Raw genomic sequence first — 26,622 nt, 5'->3', positions numbered from 1 at the left:
GCAGCCCGGGGCCGGGACCTGCGAAAGGCCGGGGGAGCTTGTCCCTCGGGGCTGGCCCAGTCGGTTTCGGTGACTCCTGTCAGAGTTCGAAGGCGGGCGAGCGTCGCGGTAGCGGCGCTTGGCGGGAGTCGGCCCTTTTCTTGGGGCCGCTTCCGCGCCGGACCCCCAAGGTGAGTTGTCCTGGAAATTGGAAATAAAAGCGTTTTGGGTAGCACCCACCTGTATCTCTCGAGATGAAGGGTCTGGCCTGCTCGTTTCAGCCCCGCCTCGCCTAGCCCTTGCTTCCGTTTGGTACTTGTTGAGCCAGGGCAATTGCTGACTTGTTTGCTCTTTTCTGAGCCTAAGGCTCTGCCCTCCCACCTTCCACGTCTTTCTCTTCCCCGCCGTACTTTTAGTATTAGGACAAATACAAGCTTTCCATTTCTGGTTTGTTGTAGTCCGGCCATGCTGACCCTCAAGCACCGACTTGACTTCTAAATTAAGCACTTGCTGAGGAATAAGAAGGGGTTCGGTAGCTTGTGTGATGTCTCCCATTGGGAAAATTGAGGGTGAGGGGAGCTAACAAGTATCTGTGTGTCCAGCTAGTGTCTGAGACCAGGACCTGGAGGATCAAGCAAGGAGAGAAGAGTATCTCAATAAACGTGAACTTTGGCTTTAATCTCTTTTCCCTTGGCCAAGTCCTTGGACCGTGTGCTTTTGCTCTTGTTATTCCTTGATTCTGAAAGAAAAGGCTAACAGCCCAACAATGGTTCACTGTGGTGTGGAGAGTGGAACTTAATCATTTAATGAAATGTAGCCAGTTGCAGAGGTTTTCCTTTTACCAAAGCACTAAAGGCATAAAATCCCTAGTTAATGCTTACCTGACCATGTAGGAGTTGTGTGACTCCAAAGGTTTTCTATGCAAACACAGCAGTCCAACTAAAACCAATGTTGAGAGTAGTTTTAGAAGTCCTATGGCCATAATACTGGCTGACAGGGCAGGAGGAGGGGGGTCTTTTATGTCATTGACTTAAAAAGGAACAAAAGACATCGGATAGATATACACACTCATAAACGCACACACATCAATGAATTGTTTTAAGCTCAATTAGGAGATGAGATTAAAAGCCTTTGAAAAAACCCCAGAGCCATCTTTCCAGACAGTCCAGTCACAGCAATGATCATAGATTTTTATCCCCCCACCCTAGGATTTTGTACCATCAAAAAAAATGTGCAAGATATAAAGTGCCAGGTGTACCACGGGAGCGTCACAGGGCCATAGATTCCCTTTCAAAGGATCTCTGAGCCCCAGGATTAGATGAGCACCCTCCTGAGCTGAAAAAATGTATGGACAAGAAATTATCATTGAAACTAAATGGTGGCAAACATGTCTGAGAAATACTGTGAGGATTTGATTCGTTTTTGAATCTTGTAATAGATGAATGTGTGGAGATGGCAACTAGTGGGCAACAGAACAATATTGGAATTGTGGTAATACAGGGAAATAGTATTGCATGTTGTAAGCTTTGGAACAAGTTTAAATAATGACTGACTTCAGAGAAATCCATGCCCATCTTCAAAGTGCAAGTTTCACTATGACTGAAAATGGTATCATATATTTTCATATTATTTTTTTTCTGTTAAGAATAATAAAAAAAATATATGTAAATCAGCCCTTCGAGTGTGGGGCATTCATGGGCTGCTAGGAGTTTCACAGATCTACAAGACAATGTTGTGTTTCTATGAAGATGATTAAAACCTGTCACAAAGTCTGGTGTCAGCATGTAAGCATAATATAACACCCTTTTTTTCAAAAGGTCTCTGTGTGTCCTATCTTTAGCCTCTCCTATTTGTAACTTGAAGTGACTTTGTCACTGTTTTTTTTTAACCACACTCCTGGGCAGACAGTGTGGAGAGTGTCTTTAGATGTGACTTGTCCTGTTTGCTTAGAAGCAGCATGCTTCTCATCAGAGTAGGAGAAAATTCCTGCATGTCAGGAGATTTGAAAGCTAAATGATTCACTTGAAATGAGACCAAGGAGGACGATGCTGTCCTTGTTGATTGGGTGTTCACACCCACAACACTGTCCCTGCCTCAGTATACCTGTTAGCATCAGGGTGGCCTCTAGCGGTCTGAGAAATGTTTTGATCAGGTGATGAATGCAAAATCCTTCCATTACAGTAACAGAGAACAGACATAGGCGAGAGTCTTGAGAATTCTGAGCTCTGGACCTTCCTGTGAGCCTGTTTTGCCCTCCTGAAATAGGCCAGAGAACCGGTGTATGTTGTGTGAGGTCTCCCACTTTAATAGAATGTGGCTACTTACCAGAGGTTTGTGTGTGTATGGTTGGGTGGTACTGGGGACTGAACCTACAAGTGCTATACCACTGAGCTACATCTCCAACTCTACTTTTTATTATTTATTTATTTATTTATTTGGTACCCGGGATCGAGGGATCTTGCTCTTGCAAGGCACGTGGTGGTGGCACCAATGATATAAATCCCCAGGTCCATCTCCAACTCTTTATATTTTGAGACAGGATCTTCTTGCCAAGTTGCCCAAGCAGGTCTTAAATTTGTGATTTTCCTACCTTAGCATCCCTCAGTGGGATTACAGTTGTATTCTACTGCACTCTCTCTTAAATGGTGGCTCCTCCACAACGTCTGATCTCCATCACCTCCTGGAAGATGTGCACAAAGCCCGTATGTGTTAGACACAGATCCTCTTTTGCAGAAAGCAAGGCTAGGATATGGGCTTTGCACTGAAACTGGTTCTACTTTAGTAGTGGGAAGTGCTTTCAAGTACTGTACAACGATGGCCTGAAGAATGATTCCGGGGGTGCTGATTCTCTTTCAGGCTTAGTTTGAATGCTAAGTTTGAATTAGCAAGTAGTTGTAAGTGCCTTTGATGGCTCTTTCCTGACTATCCCTTTTTTGTTTTATTTTTTGTTTTCTGAGACAGTTTACTATGTAGTTCAAACTGGCCTTGTACTCACCATGTGTAGCCCAGATTGGCCTTGAATTTGCCCCAAGGATCCTGCCTTAGCCTCTTGGGTACTAGGATTACAGGGAAGCACCAGCATGCCTGGCTGACGTTTTTTTTTGTTTGTTTTTTTTTTGTTTTTTTTTTTTTGCTTTTTGGTGATTCTTTTTTTTCTAACATGACCGCTGAAGGGGGCTGGTTGACAGGACAATACAGGGTCTCTGTGAAGCCCAGATATACCATGGCTAATTAAAGAATGACCTATATGTTTGCCCACCAAATGTTCACTTTCTGTTAGATTCATACTCTGCTGCCAGCACTAAGATATTTTGCTCAGTGCTTATGGAGTGAGAGGAAGGGTCTGAATGGGGAGCTGGGGCTTTCTGCAGGAAGTGGCTTGGGGCCCATGTCAACATTGAGCAATACTTCATGCAGCTGGAGTATCCCAGTGGGGAGGTTTGACAATTGTCCCAGGGTGGCCACAGCTCAGAGATTTGAGATGGTCAGTGAGTGAGGGAGTGACAGCAAATGGTGATTATCCCCTTATCTTGCTCTTCAGCAACTCAGATGCCCCGCTGTTTCTTTCTCAGGCAAGGCCCACATGGTTAGGAGAGGGCATATTCCCCCAAAATGATGAGAAACAGCTATGAGTGGGACAGTATAGAGATTTTCAATTGTCTTTCCAAATTATAATAACCACCTATTTTACCCTAGAATAAACGCTTAACACTGACTTTGAAACCTAGCACCCTAAGAATAGCATAGCATTTTGGGCAATGATGCCAGAAATAAATATTCTAAACACAGTGACGAGGAGGTGGTTGTGTACAAGGACGTAAAACAAATGTTTAAGAAAGCCCTTTTTATTTTTCAAGAGCCGGTTCGGTGGCCTGCCTTGCAAGCGCAAGAACCCAAGTTCAATCCCCAGTACCAAAAAAAAAAAAAAAGAAGAAAGCCCTTTTTATCTTTGCTTCCACATGAAGTAATAAAAAAGAAAGAATAGTTTTTTGTCATCTTTAATAGACTGTGTCTTAAAAAAAACTTCCATTGGGCCAGGGATTTAGCTCAGTGGTTCCACCACCTGCCTCACAAGCAAAAGGTCCTGAGTTCAATCCCCAGTACCAAAACAAAACAAAACAAAAAACAACAAAAAAATGTTTTTAATAAATCTTCCAGCTCTATTTTTTTGTGGAATAATTGTTAAAAATTGAATGGAGTTTGTTTTATTTTGTTTTTCTTTCCTTCCCAGAAATAGAATCAATTTAGCCAGGTAAGTTTTGAAATTTGAGCCTGTAACTAGTAGAAGAAAGCATTTCCATTTTATAAGGTTTTTGTTTTTGTTTTTTTGGTACTGAGGATTGAACTTGGGACCTTGCACTTGCAGGGCAGATGGCAGAACCACTAAGCTAAAATCCCAAGCCCCAGAAAGCATTTTCATTTTATAAATAGTGAATGGGTAATTTTCCCTTAGGTACTGAGAAGGATTATTTTCTGGAGACTTATTGCACCAATATTTACAGCCTTTCCTTGGCATTTTGTGTTGTACCATTGGATACTTTTTCCACACTTGTTTCTTTTCAGGATGCTCATTCTGACCATAGCAGTTAATAGATATTCACCTCTTGGTCTAATGTTTAGCACACATTTGCTGTTCTTCTTCTCTGAGTTTTAGATTACTTTGCTTATTCTCTAGCCCTCCCTTTTAAGTTTTCATTACGATATCCATAAAGAAAAGTACACTGGCCAGGCGTGGTGCCGCACGCCTGTAATCCCAGCACTCAGGAGGCTGAGGCAGGAGGATCACTGTGAGTTCAAGACCAGCCTGGGCTACATAGTGAGTTCCAGGTCAGTCTCAACCACATAGTGAGACCCTGTCTCAAAAACCAAAAAAAAAAAAAAAAAAAAAAAAAAAAAAAGAAGAAGAAAAAGAAAAGTACACTGCCTTGAAAGCTCTGCATAGCCTGGACATATTTGTGCACCCCTGTGCTGTGTTTAAAAAGAAAAAAGTTTTCCTTTTTCTCATAGGAACTGAAAAAAAATAACATATTGGGAGTAGGGTAAGCACAGGATTTTTCATTTTGGCTTCATGTTGCATATGAAGTCTGATTTTACTGTGAACATGAGTTAATTTCACACTTTAAAAACAAGTACGTTTAAAAAGAGCATTTGCCTCTTTCCAGAAAAGGAGAATGTTCTTTTAAAGCCTTTTTAAATGTTTTTTTTTAAACTTGTACATTTTATTTTTAATTGGATTTGGCCTGGTGTGGTGGTATACACCTGTAATCCCAGTACTTGGGAGGCTGAAGCAGGAGGATTGCTCTAAATTTGAGGCCAGCCTGTGCTACATAGTTCAAGGCAAGCCTGAGCTACATAGCAAGATCCTGTCTTAAAAATTTAAAAAGAAATAAAAAAGATTAAAAAAATAGCATGCTGATCAAATAAATGTTAACTGTTACCATGTTTTGGTTCCCACCTCCTAAAAGCTAGATGGTTTTGTTTTGTTTTCAAACCAAACTGCTTGGTACACTCACTCACTCTGAACTTGGAATTGCATTCCAGGCTTTTGCCCATTAGGCAGCTCTTACTAAGATCCCAATGTTAAGAGCCTCCATAGCCAATGTGCTTCTTATTGTCTGTCCTGTTGGCCCCAACCTGCCTTTGCCTCAGATGTCCCTGCTGTGAACCCTTACTGCTCTTCCCACATGAACTGAGAGCAGGGAGTGCAGTCTCATCTCGCACCTCATTTTCTGTCCCAGGAACAGGAAACTCATTTGAAGCTTTCAGGCAAGGAGGCCATTCAGTCTCATCTCAGCTCCATATCTGGCCCCAGTCTTGTGTTCTCTCTTACTCCTGGATCACATTCTGTTTGTTTTTCCTCTTCATCCTTAATCCAGTTATGACACTGACTAGTCACTAAAGGTGAGGCATCCTTTCTATAGTCTGGCCCTAAAAAACTGTTCTAATGGAGACTGAGAGCAACCAGATTTTCAGCCCTTTAGTGAACAAAAATGCTGACAACTGGACCAGGCAGATGTGAAACTTTCAGACATCTTTCCTCCTACTGGGACCCTGTGCCTGTTAGGTCCAGTTTCTGGGAGGACGCAAGTGGGTAGGTTACTTCCTTTTTCCCTGTGGTCCCTGTGGGGACGTAGCATCTCCTTCCCTGCTAGACTGACTGATAACACTTCTTAATTTTGCTGTGGACTTCCTCTAGTTAAGGCAACAGTTTATTTCGGTAATGCATAAGAAAGTACTATAGGGGCTGGGGATTTAGCTCAGTGGTAGAATGCTTGCCTAGCAAGCATGAGGCCCTGGGTTTGGTTCTCAGCACCAAAAAATTAAACAAAAAAAAGAAAAGAAAGCACTGTGGAACCCCGTGTGCCCCTGCCTGTGTGTGATGAGAGAGTCCTAAATCTGCTCATTGCTGTGACTCTAATCCCCAGAGCAGAGCCTGACTTTCTCATATAGTTGTAATACATTAATGATAACAGATAGGTTCACAGTATGCAAAAGAGGGAGCATTTGACCCAAAGGAAGGACTGGGTCTGGACTTGGGACTTTGACCAAGCCACCAGGTACTGTTTGGTTTTTTTGTTTGTTTTTTTTAGTTGTTGTCTTTTTTTTGGTACTGGGGATCGAACTCAGGACCTTGTGCTTATGAGGCAGGCATGGTGCCACTGTGCTAAATCCCTGGCCTCACCCGGAGCTGTTTTGAATTTTTATTTTTTTATTATTTTATTGAGTTTATTGGTACATTCTAGGTATATAGTACAGTTACATTCATTACTGGGATCTTGTACCTTTACATGACAGATCTTGGTACCTGGTGCTGTTTTGAGCTGAAGTGTAATGAATATGCGGCCAGTGCACAGCCTAATTGAATGGATCCATGTGGTTTTGACAACCACAAAATGAGACATAGCACTTTGCCAGTTCCCTTTCTCGGTTCTTTCTCTGTAACCACTTTCTGATCTTTGGTACCATTGGTTCTTTTAATCAGTTCCAGAACTTCATACAAACTGAATCCTCCAGGATCATTAATTCATGTTTGAAGAGAGGTGTCAAGTTTTATGTGACACTGTATGGGCTCCTCTCAGAGCATGAAGCTTTAACGGGATGCTATTTGGAAGTATGTAGGCAAGTGGGTGTTTGTTTCTTGTCACCCTACAAATTATTCATTTTCCTACTACACTGAAGTTTTGGAAGAAGCCCGGGCTGCTGTGGAGACAGCTTGCTCACCCACAGGCAGCTGCTCATTTGGACAAATGTGCCAGTGCTTCACTTGCCCTCTACTTTTAGCCCTTAGCATATCTCACTGATGTACAAGGCAGTGGATCTGCTATTAACTAGTGTCTTTTTCCTTTTCTCCTCCACCCAGCCTAGAGGCAAGAGTTTAAAATTAATTCTTCTTGGATTTTTCAAGTCCATAAACCTTGTGTCTGCAGAACATCACATTCTCAAGGAGCCTCGTGGTCTTTAATTCTTGTGTGTGAAGAAGATGGTACTCAGCTTGAGAAGAAGCCCAGGACAAGGGGAAGGACTAGGATGGTGCTTTGTTACAGGATGGGGAGATAAGAGCTTGGAAAAGGGATGGACAGAGGGGTGAGCTGCAGAGGCTGGAGAGAGCTTTCTTGAGGGAGGTGGCTGGATTTCAGAGAGGGATGGCGGTGGTGTGTTGTCCTGGGCAAAGTGGAAGGTGGGGAGTGTGAGAACTAGGAGCATTGGAGGAAAGTGGGAGGGTAGCAGGGATTTGGGGTTGTTATCTTGGAAGTAAAGAAAGTGGCGGGGAGGCTCGTCCAGGAAAGAGCATATGCAGTATGTTGACGGCCCCTCAAAGGGGAGTTGGTAGTGCAAAAGAGATTACAAATACTGGAGTGGCCCTACTTAGGACAGGAAGGAGGGAGATGTGGCGCTGGCTGGGGATTGGATAGCCGTAACAGTGACCCTCTTGAATACTCTTTCCAGTGACTCAGAGTTTGTAGAGTCATCTAGGAAAGCTAAAGCACTTTGTTGAAGAACTGTTTCAAAGGATGTGGGAACTGGAATCGTCCCAGGGATTCCAGGACTCTCCAGGTCCCAGCAGGGCCTAGGAGCACATGGTGCACAGTGTAGACAGAGCTCTACCCAGCTTTGCCTGGGATGAGCCATGACCATGAAAGAAGAAAAGGCAGGGCAGGTTGGTGTTGTGGCCCCACTGGCCCCACCCCAAAGGCTTCTCCCTGAGGCTGAGGGTGGAACCAGAGCCCTCTGAAGCCAGTGTGAGAGTAGGGTGATTTTTCAAGTAACTCGCTTATCTGGTAAATGAAGTAGCGCTTCTGGGATGGGGAACCCCTGTGGGCTAGGGGTGTTAGTGTGGGGCAGCCAAAGAGATCTCTAGAAAGTAGGATGGTTCCTGGCTTTCTTACTTGGGGTATGAGCAGAGTGCCACTGTGGGCATCAAGACTGTGCCCAGGACCCCCTAGAAACTGAACATATCCCATCTGTGTCCCCCCGATTCTGAATGCCCTAGCATTTGGGGGGATGGGAAATGTACCTGTGGATGTTGGGAGTGTCTTGACAACTCTTCCTCTGGTTCTATTCTGTGTTTCAAACACATGGAAGCCACCCTGTGAAGTGTGATCAGTGGTGTGTGTCCAGCCCCTGTGGACAGAGGTAAGTCCAGGTCCAGCACCTTCCTACCTCTGCAACAGGCAGCCTTCAGCAGTGACCAGAAGGGTGATTTCAGGGCCAAAGAGGAGTGAGGTTCACCAAAAGCTGAGGTTAGGAAACGAATGAACAGGGAGGAAATCAGAGCCAAGCCTTTTGTTCAAGTCTTGAGGCTCTTCTGTCTACCCCTCTTTGAACTGCTTCACTTACCCATGTCCTGAAGTAAGTGACTGGGCCAGAGACCCAGGACATCCAGGGACAACCTCTTCCTGAAGAGTGACACCTTGAAGCTTCATATTTGGACTTTTATCCAAGTGAATTTTGCATTCTCCTATAAAGTTCATCCATATTGGAATACAGAACACATCCCGTGCCCTTTTTTTTTTTTTTTTTTTTTTTTCGGTTTTTTGAGACAGGGTTTCAACTATGTAGTTGAGACTGCCCTGGAACTCACTATGTAGCCCAGGCTGGTCTCGAACTAACAGCGATCCTCCTGCCTCAGCCTCCCAAATGCTGGGATTACAGGTGTGAGCCACCATGCCTGGCTATCCCATGCCTTTTAATGAAAATGGCCCTGATGCCTACAACTTTTGCCATTATGGCTGTTTCATTGGGAGGACCTGGGATGAAGAGCACCTGTCTCCAAGTGTTTCTATAGGATCCCTTTCCTCTACCTCAGTGGTACAAACCTACGGCATGCATGCTGCAGCAGACATGCAGAGCCCCTCTGTCGGCATGTGAGTCAAGTTGCCCCCAGTAGCTGAGCATCAGGCAATAGTTGTTTTTTGTAAACTAAAAACCTCAGTATTCAGGTTTAGTTGAAGTGCTGGCACTTTGTAGTAAGTTTTTTTTTGTTGTTTTTTTTTTTTTTTTTTTCTTTTCCTGTGGAACCAGGGATCAAACTCAGGACCTGTGCTTGTGAGGCAGGTGTAGCACCACTGAGCTAAATCCCTGACCCCGTAAACGGGTTTTAGGTTGCAGTTTGGGTTATTGATCTTTAAAAGGTTCACCATCACTACAGCTTATCCCTTATGTCAAGAGGTGCCTTCAAACTGTGGGGGATAGGTGCTTGGAGGAAAGTTTCCAGTGGGCATGTGAAGCCATTGACTGGGTCCCTGGATTCCATCTAGGGGCTGGAAAAAGTGAGATATCCCTGCATGCAGTACCAGTGCTGCTCCTGGAAAGGTTTGGCAGACAGCATGGCCACCCTGTCTAAGCCCAGCCTGGAGATAACCATGAGAGCTCAGAAACTCAGCGGACTTAGCCAGTGGAACTTCTGGAGCTCTTCCTGGGGTAATGAAGTGGGCACCCTACAGGCTGTGGCAGCTGGGAGAAGGCCTTGCTCAGGCACAAGCCATGTTTGGGAGAGCAGGCACAGTAACCTCAAGCAGCTGCTGTGGGTACTTCACTTGGCTTTGCTGAAGTGTGAGGGCTGAGCATCCAGGTCCTTCAGGTCCCTGGGTATGGCTGCCTGGACTATGGCAAGTAATGACTGTCCTCTCTACCTCAGTATTTATTATGAAAATTTTCATACATGTAGAAAAGTTGCACATAGGACAGTGAGTAGCATGGTGTGGCCTATAGGCCAATAAATCTGACAGTTGATGGCATTTTGTCATACTTCCTGAACCACTTAAAATCATGATATTTTACTCTTAAAATATTTTTGGCACGCATCTTCTGAAAAAGACTTTCTCCTACATTACCTCTCTACCTCAGTGCAATCTAAGAAAATTAGTAGCAGCTTCATAATACATAGGCCAGCCTGTTTGTCCCCTCCAAGTATTGTTTCAACTTTTATTTTTTTCTTGCAGGGATTTATGCATTATAATTCGCTGGTGTCTTTTCATCTATACTTGTGCCCTTAATGATACTGACTTTTTGAAGAAACTGAATGTAGAATGTCAAATGTTGTCCATGTTTGTTGTGTGTTAATCTGCATCATTGGTGACCAGGAAATTAGGCCTGAAGGCTGCTCTGTACCAGATGTGACTCAGTGGTAGAACACTTGCCTAACGTTAGTGAAGAAGCCCTGGGTTTGATCCTCTGTGCTGTAGAAACAAATGAAGACTGCGCCAGGCATGGTGGTGCATGTGCATGCCTGTAATCCTAGCACTCGGGAGGCTGAGGCAGGAGGATTGCTGTGAGTTCGAGACTAGCCTGGGCTACATAGTGACTTCTAGGTCAGTCTCAACTACATAGTGAGCCCCTGTCTCAAAAAACTGGAAAAAAAAAAAGACTGCAATTGTGTTCTGGCCTAACATTTGGAGCAGGAAGACCCAGGGGCTTGGGCCATTTCTCACTGGTCATAGCCAGAAGTGGGAGAGGCTGACTAGATGGCTCCGGAGTGTTCCTTGTGCCTTCATAGAGTCCTGGGTGCAAGGTGTTTTACCACTCTCTGAATCTCATTGTTTTTACTCGTATTAGCTGTCATTCTTAGTAAAAAAGGACTTTTCCTCAGCCATTGGGGATGAACTTAGTTCTTGTAGAAAGACCTGACGAATGATCCTTTTTCTAAATAAACTACTGAGTTCCAACCTAAAGAAGAAATCTGTTTTCTCTTTTGTCAGAGGCCATCACTTGAATTTTCCCTCCTTTCAAATAAAATGAGAGCTGGCCATGCCTGTAATCCCAGCACTCTGGGAGTCTGAGGCAGGAGGATTGGAAGTTTGAGGCCAGGCCAGGCAATTTAGCAGGACCTTATCTCAAAATAAAATCAAGAAAAGGGTTGGGGTGTAGGTCAGCACTCCCTGCATTCAACTCCAGGCCCACCACCATAACAAAAAAATAGTGTTGGCGGCTGATTTGACCTGGTAGTGTCTCTCGGAGTCCCTGTATGCCTGTGTCTGTTTGCTGTAGGAGGAAGAAGTGGAGGGTGCCCCAATCTCTATGCCCTGAATATCCAGCCATTCACTGGCCCTAACCCACAAGGCTGCTCCTGGGGGAGCAAGGGATGGGGGCTGCTGAGCTCCATATCTGTCATTGGCAACCTTGGGGCCAAGGTTGGGAGAAGTCAGCTAGCTGGGCCCATTGTGCTTTCTGCAGCAGGGCGACCTGTCAGAAGACATGACCAGCCCAAGAGGTGTGGGGGTGACTTGGGGAGCCCAGAGGGCAGCTCAGAGTGGAGAGGAAAAAGGGATAGACTGGATGGAGGCTCGTCTCACTTCCTGGAGGCTTCATCCCACTTACGCTCCCTCAATTGCAAAGCCAGCACCCAGCTGATGTGAGAAGATTTTCTCTGGCTCACGTCCCTCGCTTACTTCCCAGGGTTAGTGTGCAGGACAGGAACAGGTAAATGAGCTACTAGGTGGTACTTCCTCTTCTCCCTGCAGGTGTGAATGACAGAGGTGGTGCCATCCAGTGCCCTCAGCGAGGTCAGCCTGCGCCTTCTCTGCCACGATGACATAGACACTGTGAAGCACCTTTGCAGCGACTGGTTCCCTATTGAGTAAGTTTTGGGCTCCTGCATCCTGGGCTGCAGGATCGGGGAGGTACGGGATTGGGGAGAACATTCAGATCTGCAGGTGTTAGGGCTGACAGAGGTCCCTTTGGGCACATCACCACGCAGTAGAGGCAAGGACAGGCCTAGAAGGATCATTGTGGTCAGTCACTTAGCTAGATATGGACCTCGGGGCTCTGGAGCTCCTCATACCTCAGTTCCTTCCTTATGTGAAGTGCCCCCAAGGGGTCTGCCTGGCAGCTTTAGTTACAGAAATGTTCAGTGTGGTGATGTATGTACAGGAAATTGAGAAGCAATTCAGGTATCCTAATTATATATTGAGTATTTACAAGCAATAGGATATGTGCATACAAAAATAGTATTGAGCCAGACATGGTGGAGCATGTCTATAATCTCTGCTACTTGGAGGCTGGGGCAGTATGATCTCATATTCAAGGCTAGCTGGGCAACTTACTGAAACCTTGTCTGAAAATAAAATAAAAACTGGGCGGGGCCGGGCGTGGTGGCACATGCCTGTAATACCAGCACTCAGGAGGCTGAGGCAGGAGGATCACTGTGAGTTCAAGACCAGCCTGGGCTACATAGTGAGTTCCAGGTCAGTCTCAGCTACATAGTGAGACCCTGTCTCAAAAAAACAACAACAACAAAAAAAAAACTGGGCAGGGATATAGCTCAATGGCAAAGTACCACAAACAAAAGATGCAACCAGGAAGGGGAAAAAAAATCTGTTAAAAAGATGTATTTGTTCCACTCCCTGCCTCACAAGCACAAGGTCCTGAGTTCAGTCCTCAGTACCCCCGCAAAAAGTTGTATTTGTTGACGGAAAGTTTCTTTGTTTTTTTGTTTTTTTTTAACTAGTAGGTATTAGGTGAAAAAAGCAAATTAAGAGGAAAAGTATGTTCCACAGTCCCACTTTGATTTATAAACATGAACAGGATAAAAGCTTTTAAGAATATGTACAATAGAAAAGGAAAGACATGTTCTCTTATATAACAAGGGACAGGTTAGCAGGAGAAAAGCCTGATAAATGTATTTGATTGTGGTCTTATGTGACATGAGCCTTCAGACTGGACACCAAAGTACCCACAATGAACCCTCCATTTTTATATATAGGCTTGATGAAGCAGGGACAGCAGTATAGAAATTGTAGGACAAAAAGGCTTTGGCCCAGTGCTAATCAATTAAGGAAATATAGCAAGTCCTATCTGTTGAGATTTCTCTTGGCGTCTCTGATATTCCTTCCTTCTGGGTGTGGGCTTAGACCCCTTCTGGAATGAATCTTAGATCTACCATGAGACAAGATAGGTCATAGCCACCTCTTACACAGAAAGGTAGTGGTGGTTAGAGTAGGATTTTAGGTTTTTATGGCTGGCTTTGGGGGAAAGAGCCTCTGGTTTCTGTGACCTCTCTCCACTTTGGGGTAGAGAAATGTTAGTTTCCATAGCTGGCCTCAGGAGAATGAGGGCAAGAGATAAGAATAAGAGGGCAGGAGAAGGTCAGAGAGGAACTTTCCTTCTGAGGACCTCTGGGATCATCTTCTGAGGCCCCCCCAGTATCTTGTAACCAAGAACTCTGAGTAGCGTGCAGTGAGTAGATTATTAGTGTCCACAGTTTTCTTGTTTTGCTTGTCTGTTTTTCCTAACATTATTCTATATTATGTGTATAAAATTTTTGTAATGAGAAAAAATTTTAAATTAAAAATATACGAGACCGAATGAGAAATTAGATTCATTCATAGGAAAATGGATATATATTGAGGATATACTCCTAAGTGAAATAAATAAGTCACACATGTGTAAATTCCAAATAGTTTCTCTGGTGTGAATAAGCTATAATAATATGTAAGATTGACAATGTGAAATAGGAAGAAAAGGGCTAAAGGTGTAGGGAAAGTAGGAAGGGTAGGGGAAAGGTAATAAGGGAAAAGAAAAAATAGGAGAAAATGAAAAAATGGAAATGAAGTGTTTGTAAATGGGGAGGAGAGGAGGAGGTGAAAAAAATATACAAGACCTTGGCAGCCATCAGCATTTCCATGAGTCTTAATGTTGGACTTATGAGCCCACATGGCTGGTAAAAGGTAGGGAAAGAGATCCTCATGCACCTCTGGGCCTATGACTTTTTTGGGGATATGGATTAGCATTGGCTTTATTAGTTAAAAATATTCTTCAAGCCAGCAGTCCTACTGTTGAAGTAGCCCAGGGAAGTAGGAGTGAAATAAGTTGTAGGGAAATAAGCTATGCTGAGAACCACACAGGGCTGGAGGCCTCTGCCTGCTGAGGCACCAGCCTGGCCACCTCTACAAACCTTATGCCCCTGAGGCCTCAGATTCCCATGATGGTGGAGGAATGGTCATCACCTCATGGGCTGTGAGAGGGCAATGTCACGTCCTGAACAAAAGGCTGGTAGGGCACTCTTGGGGCTCATGAGAAGCCTGGATAGTATTCATGTCTTGTCAAGAACCTTTTTGGTGGATGGCCAGTGGTCTTTACGGAGTTGAGCAGAGCACTTCTCTGTTGCTTTACCTCTTCTGGCTGTGAGGTCTGTCTCCAATTTAGGAAACAAAGCCCATAAACTGTAATATTTTCCCTCTCCTGACGAGGGGTCTCTGGGGTTGTGATGGATCTGCTAGTGTGGTGTCCTGGGCCTTCACATTGGGTGTTCTGCTCTCTGGTTCCCCCACAGAAGTATTGGCAGGACACTGCCACCAGTACAAAGCACAGCCATCTTCATAGCACATAACAACCATGCAGGGATCTGTGATGTTGGATACAAAGAAAGCAGATCTTTACTTTCACCAATCTCAAGCCGAAGGCTAGCATTTCCTTCAAGGGACCACAGCAGTGTTGGTAGTTTCTAGGACATTGCCATCAGCATAAAGCACAGACCTTTTCATAGCACAGGACAGCCATGCAGTTCTCAGTTCCTTATTCCTGCCCCTTTCTACTTCCAAATGGCCATCCTCAGTAAGCCTGCTGTTAGATCTTGTGAAATAGTGTACCAGCCAAGGTGCACATAGTCCTGGGTCTAGGTTACAGCTCGAGACCAGGTAACATCAATAGGGCTCAGCCTTGTTCTTGGTGTGCAGCCCCCACTCCTGGCCTGGAGATGATGTGCAGGGAAGTGTTATAAACTGAGATCCATTCACTTACAAACGGGGCTCTTGCTCATCATTTCTCCTGGTCTTCAGTGTCCAGAACTGTCACAGAATTCTTATCGGAAGTCACCCAAGTGTTCATGGGTTACCCAGACCCCTAAAATTTCAGCTTGCCTGGCTGAGGGCAGGCTGCCTTTTGTTGCCCTTCATTAATTGCTCAAGGGAGGCAGTTTTATTGGCGTTTTTCCCCTTCTTATATCTTAGATCTGGTAAAATCATTTTCACATCAGAAATACCCAGTCCTATCTTGAGAGATGGCTGCTTTGAGAAAACAGCTATGATAGGTGGAGAGTACATGGTGGGCAGAGCAACCTGGGGTCCCCTGTGGCTCTGTTGTCAGAAGCACAATGGGCTCACCTGAGTGTGTTCCCTTCCTCAGGTACCCAGACTCATGGTATCGTGATATCACATCCAACAAGAAGTTCTTCTCCCTTGCTGCCACCTATAGAGGCGCCATCGTGGGAATGATAGTAGCTGAAATTAAGAGCAGGACCAAAATACACAAAGAGGTACGTCCGTGTGGTGATGACTTTGACTGTCACAGTTGCTGGATGGGTACAGGGGGCTCAAGACAATCACACTGCCTACTGCACAGCCCTCTGTCTTACGCCTACGACCTGAGGGATGAGAGCAGTGCATGAGTGTCCTGTTGGTCTCTGTGTGTGACTTCGGAGTGTGTGCACCTTTGCTGGTACACTACGTCACAGGATCTAACAGGCTTACTGAGGATGGCCATTTGAAAGTAGGAAGGGGCAGGAATGACACACTGAGAACTGCATGGCTGTCCTGTGCTATGAAAAGGTCTGTGCTTTGGGCTGGTGGCAATGTTCTAGAAACTATCAACACTGCTGTGGTCTCTTGAAGGAAATGTTAGCCTTCAGTTTAAGATTGGTGAAAAAGATCTGCTTTCTTCATATCACAGACCCACTCCAACACCTGTCTTTCGCAGGACATTTGGAAATCTGGAGCCCCCCTGGTTAGTGGTCCCAGCTCTAAATGTAAATTGTAAGATCATGGACACAGACCTCTTGTTCCTCAAGATTGACTTCAGGGTTCTGCTGATAATTCAGTGACTGGCTAAGGCATACTCCAGGGAGGGGAAAATCCACCAACCACTAGCAAATAGGGATTTTTTTTGTTGGTTTGGCTTGAGGCTATTTCTTCAAGTATGCAAGAAGGGGGCTGGGAGTGGCAGAGCACGTATGTGCCCAGCATGTGTGAGACCCTGGGTTCCATCCTTAGCAATGCAAAAGAAAAAAAAAAGGAAGAAGGGACATCTCTCCCTTTTAAGGAGCAGGGTTCACCAAAGTCTGTCCCATTATGCATACAATTATACTCTGATTTCTTCTCAGAGTAACCTTTTCTGGCCTAGCTTCCTCTTGAACTTACTTTCATTGTTCAGTGCTAAGACAATAGAAAGAAAGCAAGAGTCTGTGTCCTTTTGGTTTTTCCTCTTGTGTGAGACACTGTCTCGTTTGCCCCTCACTTTGTTTCCTTATGGTGACTGGATTTCTATGCCCCTCTGACACATTTGTTTTCCTTTGACACAGGCATGGAGACCTTTTGCTTCTGAAGGGACATCTCAGGAGAGGGATCCTCTGCACCCCCACACTGGCCCAGGCCTTGCTGAGAAGCTAGGGAGAGTCAGCCCTGAGTCAGGGCCAGTTAAATGGTTCCAGCCAGGGCTTTAAGTAACAAGAAAAACAAGGATGCCTTCTCTCTGAGTCAGCTATGTTAGGTTCACTGCAGCATGGAGCTGCTCAGACAGGGAGCAGGGAGCAGGCTGGCCCCACTCTGTGGACAGGAAGTAGAAAGGCTGAGTTGCCCAGTATCCTTCCTTTAGGTAGAGAACCATGCATACAGTAGGTCCTTTTAAAAGTTCTTTATGAAGTAGGAGAAAATTAAGAATCTTGTGGTGGTTAGATTCGTGATTCTTCCATGCAGAATGGGATGGGAGAATCCAAATATGGAACAAGAGAGACACATAGAGTGATGTGGGTGGCAGAAAAGGGAAAGCGGTGTGTACTTTGCCGGGGGTGGGGGGTGCTACTGGGGATTGAACCCAGGGCCTTTGCACAGAGCTACATCCTCAGATTTTTTTTATTTTTAAACAAGGTATTGCTAAGTTGCCTGTGTTAGGCTCCAGTTTTCAATCTTCCTGCCTCAGCCTCTCAAAGGGCCTGGCTGACAAGTGTGTGCCACTATGCCCTGCCTTTTTAATTTTTTTTTTTTTTAAAGGGTTTGTGTACCTCAGGCTGGCCTTGAGCTTGCTATCCTCCTGCCTCAGCCTTCTGAGTGCTAGAATTAGTGTGTACTTCTTTAAACCTTTAAAACTATGTCCAGTGGCCTTGCAGTATGTCTGTTGCCTCAGGCTGAGTACCTGCTAAATGTCCACATGGACAGTTGTCTCTCCCCACCCCTACCCTGGTACCGGCAATCCATCTCAGGACCTTGTGTTTTCCAGGCAGGTGCGGCACCCTTGAGCTATATCCCTGGCCCTGTTGTTACCTTTTCACCTGCCTAACGCTACTTTCTGGCCTATAGTGACCCTCCAGTCCTCACCCATTCCTGAGGAGAGCTCCTTTTATGTGTGGGGTGTTGTTGTAGAAGATTTTTACCAGCAGGGTCCAAACCCTGTTGGTCCATGAGCAGCTGGGGGACTCTGCCTTATCATCTCTGTTCTGCCCCTCCTGTCCCTGGGTGGCCTCAGGAAGTGGGTGCATAAACCACAGTAGGCTCTGCTGTGAGCCGCTGTGCCCCAAAAGTTACCCTAACTTTATCTCTTAACTTTGTCTTTAGGATGGAGATATTCTAGCCTCCAACTTCTCTGTGGACACACAGGTTGCGTACATTCTAAGTCTTGGAGTAGTGAAGGAATTCAGAAAGCATGGCATAGGTAAGGGACTGCCGGTTCTTGGTTCGGGCACATTCCTCACCTAAGGCAGTCAGTTCCCTTATTCCAGTGACTTCAGCTCATAAGTGACTCAGTCTTTCGTCCCTTTTCATTCTCCCTCCTCGCCCCCTCACACCCCCATCCCTCTCCTCCTAGCATGCCCCCCCCCACCATCCTCTTCCCATGGGTCACTCATGAAGAAACACCCCCTCTTGCTCCTCCCACCATCAGAAACACAGCTATGTCTGTTGGCAAGATGTCCTTGATTCAGAGCAGAAGATACAAACATAAATGAAACAGCACTTGTCAACTGCCGTGGCATCAAATTCCTATCCCACTCAGTAGCCACACAGTACTGAGCAGCAGTCTTAGTTTTGAGCCCAGGCCCATCTATTCCTTGTTTCCTGAGCTCCAGTTTACACTCCCCCCCCACCCCCAGTACCAGGGATCAAACTCATGGCCTTGCACTTGCAAGGCAGGTGTAGCACCACTGAGCTAAATCCCTGGCTCTCCAATTTACACTTCTGTTGTCTGAAAGTTGGTGCATCTCCACTGTGGATCTGGCCCACAGGAAGACACCTGTAGTCCACACCTGTGGCCCACAGTGGACTGCAGCTCACGAGCTCCATTTGATGGTGAGCTTTTAGGGGCTTTGACCATAGGAGGTAACAGAAAGCTGGTCTTGGATCCAGGACTCAGAGAGGTCATGGCCTCTTCTTCCTAATTGTGCTACCCTGTGTAACCTTCTTCTCCCAAGGTTCCCTTTTACTTGAAAGTTTAAAGGATCACATATCAACCACTGCCCAGGATCACTGCAAAGCCATCTACCTGCACGTCCTCACCACCAACAACACAGCGATAAACTTCTATGAAAACAGAGACTTTAGGCAGCATCACTATCTACCTTACTACTACTCCATCCGAGGGGTCCTCAAAGATGGCTTCACTTATGTTCTGTACATCAATGGTGGCCACCCTCCCTGGACCATCTTATATCCTTTACTGCTGGTGGAGAGAGCTCATGGGTTTCTGGCCAGAGTGCTGGTGGAGGCAGTGAGGTAGCTGGGTCTGGCAGTCACCTTCACGTCATGGTCAGGTAACTGGCTTTTGCTGTAGGCAGATCTGGTATGAACAGTCTGGTCACTCATGATAGGAGAGCAGGTACTGTCTGGCACCCAGTATTCCCAGTCTTCAGCCTGGCAAGCGTGATGGTTTTAACTCTCTTGGCCCAGGATCTATCTACCCCGTCAGTAAGTATTGATGGAGAGCCCCTGGTTCTAGGTGTGCTGGGTCAGCACTGAACAGAACTTCCTGTGCAGGGAGGCAGCTAGGAGATATCACAGCAGTCATCATGTGGTCCAGAGGGTACCAAGCGGGAGTGCATGTGGGTTTTTAAGTGAATGAGTTGGATTCATTTATTCAGAGGCATCAAAGAGGAAAGTGGGAGGTAACCTCAACCTCAAGCCTTGTAAGCCTCTTGGCTCACATGAAGTCAGTTCCCTGTGGATACCGAGGCATCCTGGGGTTAACACTGTTGATATCTCCCTCATCATAGAGATAGAGCTCTGTCTCTCTTCTTGTGCTGAGGGTTGAGACTAGGGGAGAACCAGGAATACTTACTCATATTTTGCCTGGCATCAGTGCCCCTCCCTATATGTCACCTTAGTGAGGGTGTCCTGTTTGTTCACCTGAGGGTTTACCCAGAAAGTGATCTGGTTCTCAGGCTCTGGCCCTTATTCTACAAACAGAAGCTATCTAATAATACAGTGGGCTCTTGAATGCCCCTGAGTCCTCTGTACACAGTGCTGTGTGGATCACTGAGTGGGCCCCTGAGAACAGCACAGATAGGCACGACAGGAGACAAGTCAGTCTTCCTTGACGGAACCCACAGACTACATCCAGCACTTGGGCTCAGCATTAGCCAACCTGAGCCCCTGCTCCATCCCACACAGGATCTACCGCCAAGCCCACAGCCTGCTCTGCAGCTTCCTGCCATGGTCAAGTATCTCCACCAAGAGCGGCATCGAGTACAGCCGCACCATGTGATGCCAGTGGGGCAGCCTCCACCAGACCCCACACCTTACCACCCTGCAGAGCCCACCTTCCTGTCCATCTGACCTCTGCTGCTCTCCCCAAGGAGATGGCGGCCACTTGCTGGCCTGTAGGCCTGCCCCAGCTGCAGGCCCGGTGCTACATGGGCTCAGGATCAGAGAATGCATCCAGTCTCCAACAGGTAGGAGCAGCCCCCAACTCTCCATGAGAGGCTGGCAAGTGGTGAGTAGAGGGGGCATAGCTCTCCACAAAAGACCAGAGCTCCAGGGCTTAGCCGCTGATGCAGGCTGTTAGACCCTGGGACAGTGGGTCATGGGGAGCCTGGCACTGCCAACAGCAAACACAAAAGTCTGCAGACAGGCACCTGTGAACAGTTTCCAGCTGACACAGACACCTTGAGCCCCTGGCTAAAACTTTCTTTTTACTTCATGAATTGATTTATTTATTTTTGGTAAAGTCATGTAATCATATGATTCAAAAATTCAAGTCCCACCTACCTATATCCCCCAGTTGCTCAGTTTCCTCTTGCTATAGGTACCCAGTGACTTGTCTTAGTTTTCTTGTTGCTGAGACCAAATACCCAACACCCAAAGGTAAAGGAGGAAAAGTTTGACTTACAGCTTATAGAGGTTTCAGTCCATAGTTGGTTGGCTCCATGGCAGAGGAGCATCACGGAGCAGGCGGGAAACAGCAGCAGACAAGCAGCAAAACAATAGAAGCAGCAGGAAGCATTCTTTCTGTCCCTTATACTTCATCCAAGTGACCTGCCTTAGGGTGGGTAGCACTCACTCCCAGGGTGAGGCCCCTTAATGCCAGTGTCACATCCCCTAGATCCAGCCACTGCCAAAATCCTCACCTTTGACCACCTATGACCACGTTGGGGAAACATCTAGGTATAAGCCACAAACATTTGTGTCTTTGGTCTGTTTCCAGAAATTCCACATATATCAAAGTTCTGTGTGGGCTTGCTCTGGTGGGTACCATGGAGGTGAAACTTTGGCCTGGGAGCAGCCACTCTGGTGTGTGTGTGTGAATGCCTCTGAGAGCTGGACACCAGGTCCAAAGGACACCAGAGCTAGAAGGAATATGAGGACTCCAAAGCCCACCCCCTTGTGTACCCACAACAGATGCTGTTTGACTTGAACCATGCTTACATGACAGCCTCTATGGCTCCCTGGGGTGCATATCCCAAGGGTGGAGCTCTCACTGCTTTTATTTGTGCTAGGACTGAGAGGAGCCTGGTGGCCAATGGCAGAAATTAATGGGCCTGGAGAAGGGACTATGTTCTGGGCGTGCATCCCACAGGGAGTGTGGGTATGTGTTCTCCAGTGCCTTCATCCTATCCTACCCTGTTCTCTTTCCTCCAGGCTCCCTGGCTCTCCTCATTGCTTCTGGAAACTTCTGCCTCCACCTACTGCACTTGTGCTGGGCCTCTCCCACTGCACTGCCCTCCTGTTAACTCCTTCCTGCAAAGCCAGACTGGACTTTCTGCTGCAAAGGAGAAACAGCGTGTGGACACTCTTGAGCCTGAAGACATAGGAACCTCAGAACAATAGAACTGCAGTCAAGGGAATGCCAGGCCTTTTGTTGAGGACCAGACTGAAGAAGCCTGAGAGGCTGGCAAGGGGTGGGTAGAAGGGGCATAGCTCTGCACAAGAGCAAAGCCTCTGGCTCAGGCAAATAGACCATGGGACAGTTTTCTGCTCCTCTGTGGCCTCCTGCTATGTACTTCCCACTGTTTGGGGAGATCATCCTGTCTATTGGCTCCATGCAGCTGACCTGTGCTGGGAGCTGGCCTGCAGACAGGTAATGGTGAGGCTCCTGGGGCCCTGCCCTGCCTGTCTTTTATGAGCTAAAGCTCCAAGGCCTGGCCAGATACAAGAGGAGGTCAAGCCCCACATTGTCCCTGCTGCCATGGGCTGGTGTGGCCTGGTCTTACAGGCAGGAGACAGTCTATGCTTATGGCCCTTTAGACTCCAAGAGCATAGGCTGCGTCATCCTCATAAATCATGCATATGTCACACACTTCTAGCATCCCTTACCCTGGACCCCTAGGCTACTTGCTGCTGTGTCGTAGGAACTGGGGAAGAATGCCCCTTCAGTCCCTTGCCATGCAGCCTGAAGAAGAGAGAGGAACAGCTCTAAAGATGGGCCCTTAGTGACTTGAGTGCTTTCTTCCTGGACCAGGCCTCCCTGCAGCCTCACAGGGTCCTTGTCATGCAGGCAGGCCCCAAGCAGGAAAAAGGTCCCCCTCCCTCAACAGTGTTGGCCAGTGGGTGGCCCAAATTGTGCTGACTAGCATCAGCTGTGTGCTGAGGCCCCCATATTTGAGTCCTCTCTCCTCAACAGTGATCATGTGATTTTCATTTCTGTTCCATGTGGTCAAAGAGCATCTTCCAGAAGGTTCTTCGTTGGACATTTATAATCCAGCTCAGAGGCCCTGCCCTGCCCTCCCTCCTGTCCTCTAATCACAGCAGTGCCCAGCCCAGTATTGAATAGACTAGTGTTTTGTCTCATTATGAATAAATAGACTGTAACTGGTCTTCTCTTGTCTCCAGCACCTCATTCACTATGCTGGGGACCCTTGCCCCCCTCCCCACCAAGCTGTTGCTGAGGACTCAGGAGCTGCTGCCTGCTGGTATCCTGCAGATGGTTTCTGCCAGTTGGGGGTAACTTGGTAATTAGCCCTGCTGAGGAATGAGAACCTGGGAAAGGACCTCTAGAGCTGAAAGCCCTAAGTGGCTGATCCTAGATTTGAAGGTTTCTCAACCACCTGCCCATCTCAGGTCAAGCTGGCTCTTTGGCTCTTGACCTCAAGCTGGGGCCTAGTACAGGTGGGCTCTGTCCTGGCTTAGAGAAGGCTCCAAAGGCAGTTCAGCCTCAGCCACCAAGGGCTCTGGGCCAGCCAAACAGGCAGGAGTTCTTACCATTCTCTGTAAACCTGGCCACCCTTGGGGGGTTGCCATGCTTGCATCCACAGTACAAAGGTGAGAACTGGCTTGGGCTGGGCAGTTACCAAGAACTGCAGTTTGTGATGAGAGTACCAGGGAGGCAGAAGCCTGAGCTAAGACTGATTTGTCAACTACCACTTCTGTCTCCAACTTAGTCCTGAGAATGGCTTGGACTCCAGACTGCTGAGAACAGAGCCCAAGAACCAGGAAGTATTTTCCTATTATCATCTCAGGCTCTGGGCCATGTCCCAGGTGGTGAATGTAGTTTGTCTGGCTCTGTGACTATGGCATCTGGGTCATACCTCTTACTGCCTCTTACCCTTTCCCCCTGAACATTTTGTACGTTTTATAGAATGGCTTAGTCTCCAGACCTGAGTGGGAGCCACACCATGACTCCCATGAAAGAGCAGCTCTTTCCTATTGTCATCACAGATTGTGGGCCAGGGCTGGCTTCATCTGCTGTACTATGGACAATACCCTCTCCAGTCCTGCACTGGGAACAGTGCCAGAGTTAGAGGATGGCTTTACCTCCCTCCAGTTCTGTATTTCACCTGCTTGCTATCCTGTTCAGGTTGTATTCCAGTGGTCAGTGTCTCTACCACCTCAGCTAGCCACACTGACTAACCTTGGTGTGTATCTTGGAGCTAACAGTGGATGCTGCTGCTTCTACACCACCAGGATGCTAGAACCATGTGTGCTACCTTATATGGGGAGACTCAACCAGTGACAGGGATGTGCCCCCATCCTAGTGCCCTCTGAGAGAGAGGCACCTAGCAAAGCAGTCAGGGCAGAGGTGGGTGTCACTGCCAGAAGAGGTTGCCCTGGTGGTGCTCTGAGGTCAGACAGCTGGATGTGGACACAGGAAGATAGAACCAGATAGTCCTGCTGGGCTTGTCCTGGTAGGATTTGCACAGCCTGAAGTCTTTAGGCAAGAATAAATGTCACCCTTGCTAAAGGCATAGCACTGAAATTGAAGGGATGACTCCTGAGGGCCCTTGGTCTGTTGTGAACAAGTGTTCCTGTGCCCAGGCAAGGTGGCCCCAAGCACCTCTACTCAAGGCGGTCATGGCCTCCCCCACCTGTCAGGCATCTCAGCCACCCTGCTTTGGTGACCTTGTGGTAACTGTTCCTGGCTTCTCACCAAAGCCCCACCACCACAGAACTGGGCCAGAAAACAGAAAGGAAGTGCAGTCCCCTGACAGCTTCCCCAGGAATTAGGACAGAGACCAGCCTAGAGGCAGCCAGCTCTGCCCTAGGCTGAAAGGAAACCTCCTAAGAACCTTGATAAAGACTGTGTCCCTTACCAGGAAGGCTCGGTCTCCTTGGTCCCTGTGTACACCATTGGAGATTGCCTGCAGAGTCCAGCTTGGAGGACACTGCAGCAACCCACACAAACCCTCATACTGCTAGGACCGTCTCCCTAAGGGCAGGACTAACTACAGCTCACTAAGCTCCCAACTCACCGGCATTTGTAGGATCATAGACAAGGGTGCTTCAAGGCACGGTTCCATGAGTATGGGAGCCTTTGGGGTTCCTCCACACTGACCAATTCCCAGTGTGCCCTGACAGTTGCTTTTCTGCTTCTCCGTCTATTTGTAGTGCTTTTCAAGAAAACCTGTTCAGGCTTTAGAATGGAACTGTCTAGAGGGCAGTTTCCTCTGGTACCAGCATGTGGCAGCTGCAAGTGGCTTTTCTGGGAGAACAAGCCTAGACCATGGCTACAGGATACCCCCAAACTCAACAGTCTAACCAGCGTCTGTATCATTACAATTCTGTCAGAAAGAGCTGAAGAATCTATACCTTGAGCTGCCCATGGTGAGCTGGGCCATGCCTGTGTCCTTTCTGGGCTAGGTTGGTTTCCTACTGTAGGGCAGTTGGGACAACTGACTCATGTGACCACTAACCTCCCCCATAGCAACTTTAGAAACCTCCAGGCCTCCCACCCAAAAGTGACAACATGCTCCTTCTGCCACATTTTACTGGTAAAGACCAACAGAGACTGCACAAGGGCCAGAACGTGGGGACATGTGGCTTACCAGGGATCTCCTAAGTGATCACTGATGACCATGGCCTGGGCATCCTAAGGTTTGGGCTGGGGCAGTCTGCTCCTGAAACCCTACTATGTTCAAAAGAGAGGATCAGGCCCCCTTGGGTTCCAGGTATCTTATATTGCTGGCTTGTGGGATGTCTCGCTTCTGTCCAGTGACCCTGACAGCAGCTTCGTACAAGCCTCCGTGGGTGGCAGAGGCAGCCAGCCTCTCTGTCTCTCCTCAGCAGCGTCCCTAATGTCTTATCTTGGGTACCGTTCTCAGGTCCATCTGTTGTGGGAAGGGTGGGGAGGCAGCTGTCCTCTTCACCTCCTGAAACTCGCTGGGTGAACCACTAGCCAGTTATGTTCCTCTCACACCTGCCCCAGCCCTTGCTGCCTTCGGAGAATGTCCAAGACCCTGCTGTCAATGTTCGTCCTCCTCTGGTCACTGTCGCTCAACTTCAGATTGAACCGAGCCCTCACTAGGGTCTGTGCAGGATCCAGGCCAACATTTCTGTCTCAGTTGTTCTCCCTGGCACTCTGGGTCTGGGATGCCTCTATTTAGGCCTCTGAGACCCTGTCCACCTTGTAGAGCCACCTCAGCACCCCCACTTCCAAGAAGCCCTCTGACCTGGCTTGTGACTCATGTGCCCCAGCTTAGGGCAAGGGTGCCCTGGAGTTGACTTGGGCTGCTTGTCTGACTGAACTGGACTGAAGACAGACAGATGGACAGGAAGGTGCAGGCCTTAGCTTTTAATGTGATTAGACCTGAAGGCTTCCCGGCCTCTCTGGAGCCTGATTCTCCACTTAACCTGGCTTCCCTGGTACAAGAGGCTGATTGGGTTTGGGGCAGGCTGCAAGGGCAGGGCCATGTTTCCATTTCTTCTGTGCCTCCAGCAGGGCTTTCCCCTCCCTGTACTTTCCTGAGGTTGGCCCAGGTCTGGAGCTGGGCAGCTGCAGGGGTCGTCCCAGTGGGGAGGTTACTGCTGGGCTGAGTCCTTCCTCTGTGGACTGCTGCCTCCTCCTCCTCAGCTGTTCTTACCCCACTGTGCCCAGCCCAGGTACGGGTATCCCTATGACCTCTCCAAGGTCCCAGAGCGGGTTCTCTTGCACAAGGGACACATGACCTCCTCCAGGGTCCCCCAGGACCTCTTGGGTCGGAGCCCCAAGGCCTCATGAGAATCGGGCTGGGAGGGGACACTTTTTGTTGGGTCCATGCTGGAGCTGGAAGCTGAGGAATGAGGAAAGAAGAGTCATTCAGAAAGACCCAAAGAGAGACGGGGAGCTGGCAGCCCACCCTGGGGTCCCCAGAACTGGACATGCTTCAAAAGAGAAGGGGATTATGCTCCTGGGTAGGAAGAATCAACATAGTGAAAATGGCCATACTACCGAAACTGCTATATACATTCAATGCAATGCCAATTGAAATTCCAACACTCTATTTCACAGAACTAGAAAAAAGAATCCAAAAATTCA

At 47.4% G+C, this 26,622-nt stretch overlaps 2 protein-coding genes across 4 annotated transcripts in view; one reads left to right on the top strand and one right to left on the bottom strand.

Moving 5' to 3' along the window:
• The window catches only part of Naa60 (N-alpha-acetyltransferase 60, NatF catalytic subunit), a 31,342-nt gene extending 8,799 nt beyond the window's left edge, over positions 1-22,543 (top strand). The window contains exons 1-7 of one of the 2 annotated variants that reach the window (XM_010644045.3): positions 49-170; positions 11,940-12,055; positions 15,601-15,730; positions 18,021-18,117; positions 18,872-19,106; positions 20,004-20,347; positions 21,534-22,543. In XM_010644045.3, coding sequence (XP_010642347.1) covers positions 11,946-12,055; positions 15,601-15,730; positions 18,021-18,117; positions 18,872-19,106; positions 20,004-20,160 — 729 coding nt within the window. In that variant the 5' untranslated portion in view covers positions 49-170; positions 11,940-11,945 and the 3' untranslated portion in view covers positions 20,161-20,347; positions 21,534-22,543. Of the gene's footprint in view, positions 1-48; positions 171-11,939; positions 12,056-15,600; positions 15,731-18,020; positions 18,118-18,871; positions 19,107-20,003; positions 20,348-21,533 lie in introns of those variants that run through there. The other variant, XM_010644044.3, reaches the window with a different exon arrangement.
• Positions 22,544-26,219: 3,676 nt separating this feature from the next.
• The window catches only part of CUNH16orf90 (chromosome unknown C16orf90 homolog), a 3,708-nt gene continuing 3,305 nt past the window's right edge, over positions 26,220-26,622 (bottom strand). For both annotated transcript variants that reach the window (XM_010644048.3, XM_010644049.3), the window contains exon 3: positions 26,220-26,377. In XM_010644048.3, the coding sequence (XP_010642350.1) occupies positions 26,220-26,377 (158 nt within the window). The remainder of the gene's footprint in view (positions 26,378-26,622) is intronic.

Source organism: Fukomys damarensis, unplaced genomic scaffold (genome assembly GCF_012274545.1).
Source record: "Fukomys damarensis isolate Sample0158 unplaced genomic scaffold, DMR_v1.0_HiC HiC_scaffold_34, whole genome shotgun sequence".
NCBI lineage: Eukaryota > Metazoa > Chordata > Mammalia > Rodentia > Bathyergidae > Fukomys > Fukomys damarensis.
This window is presented reverse-complemented; position numbering and strand designations above follow the sequence as displayed.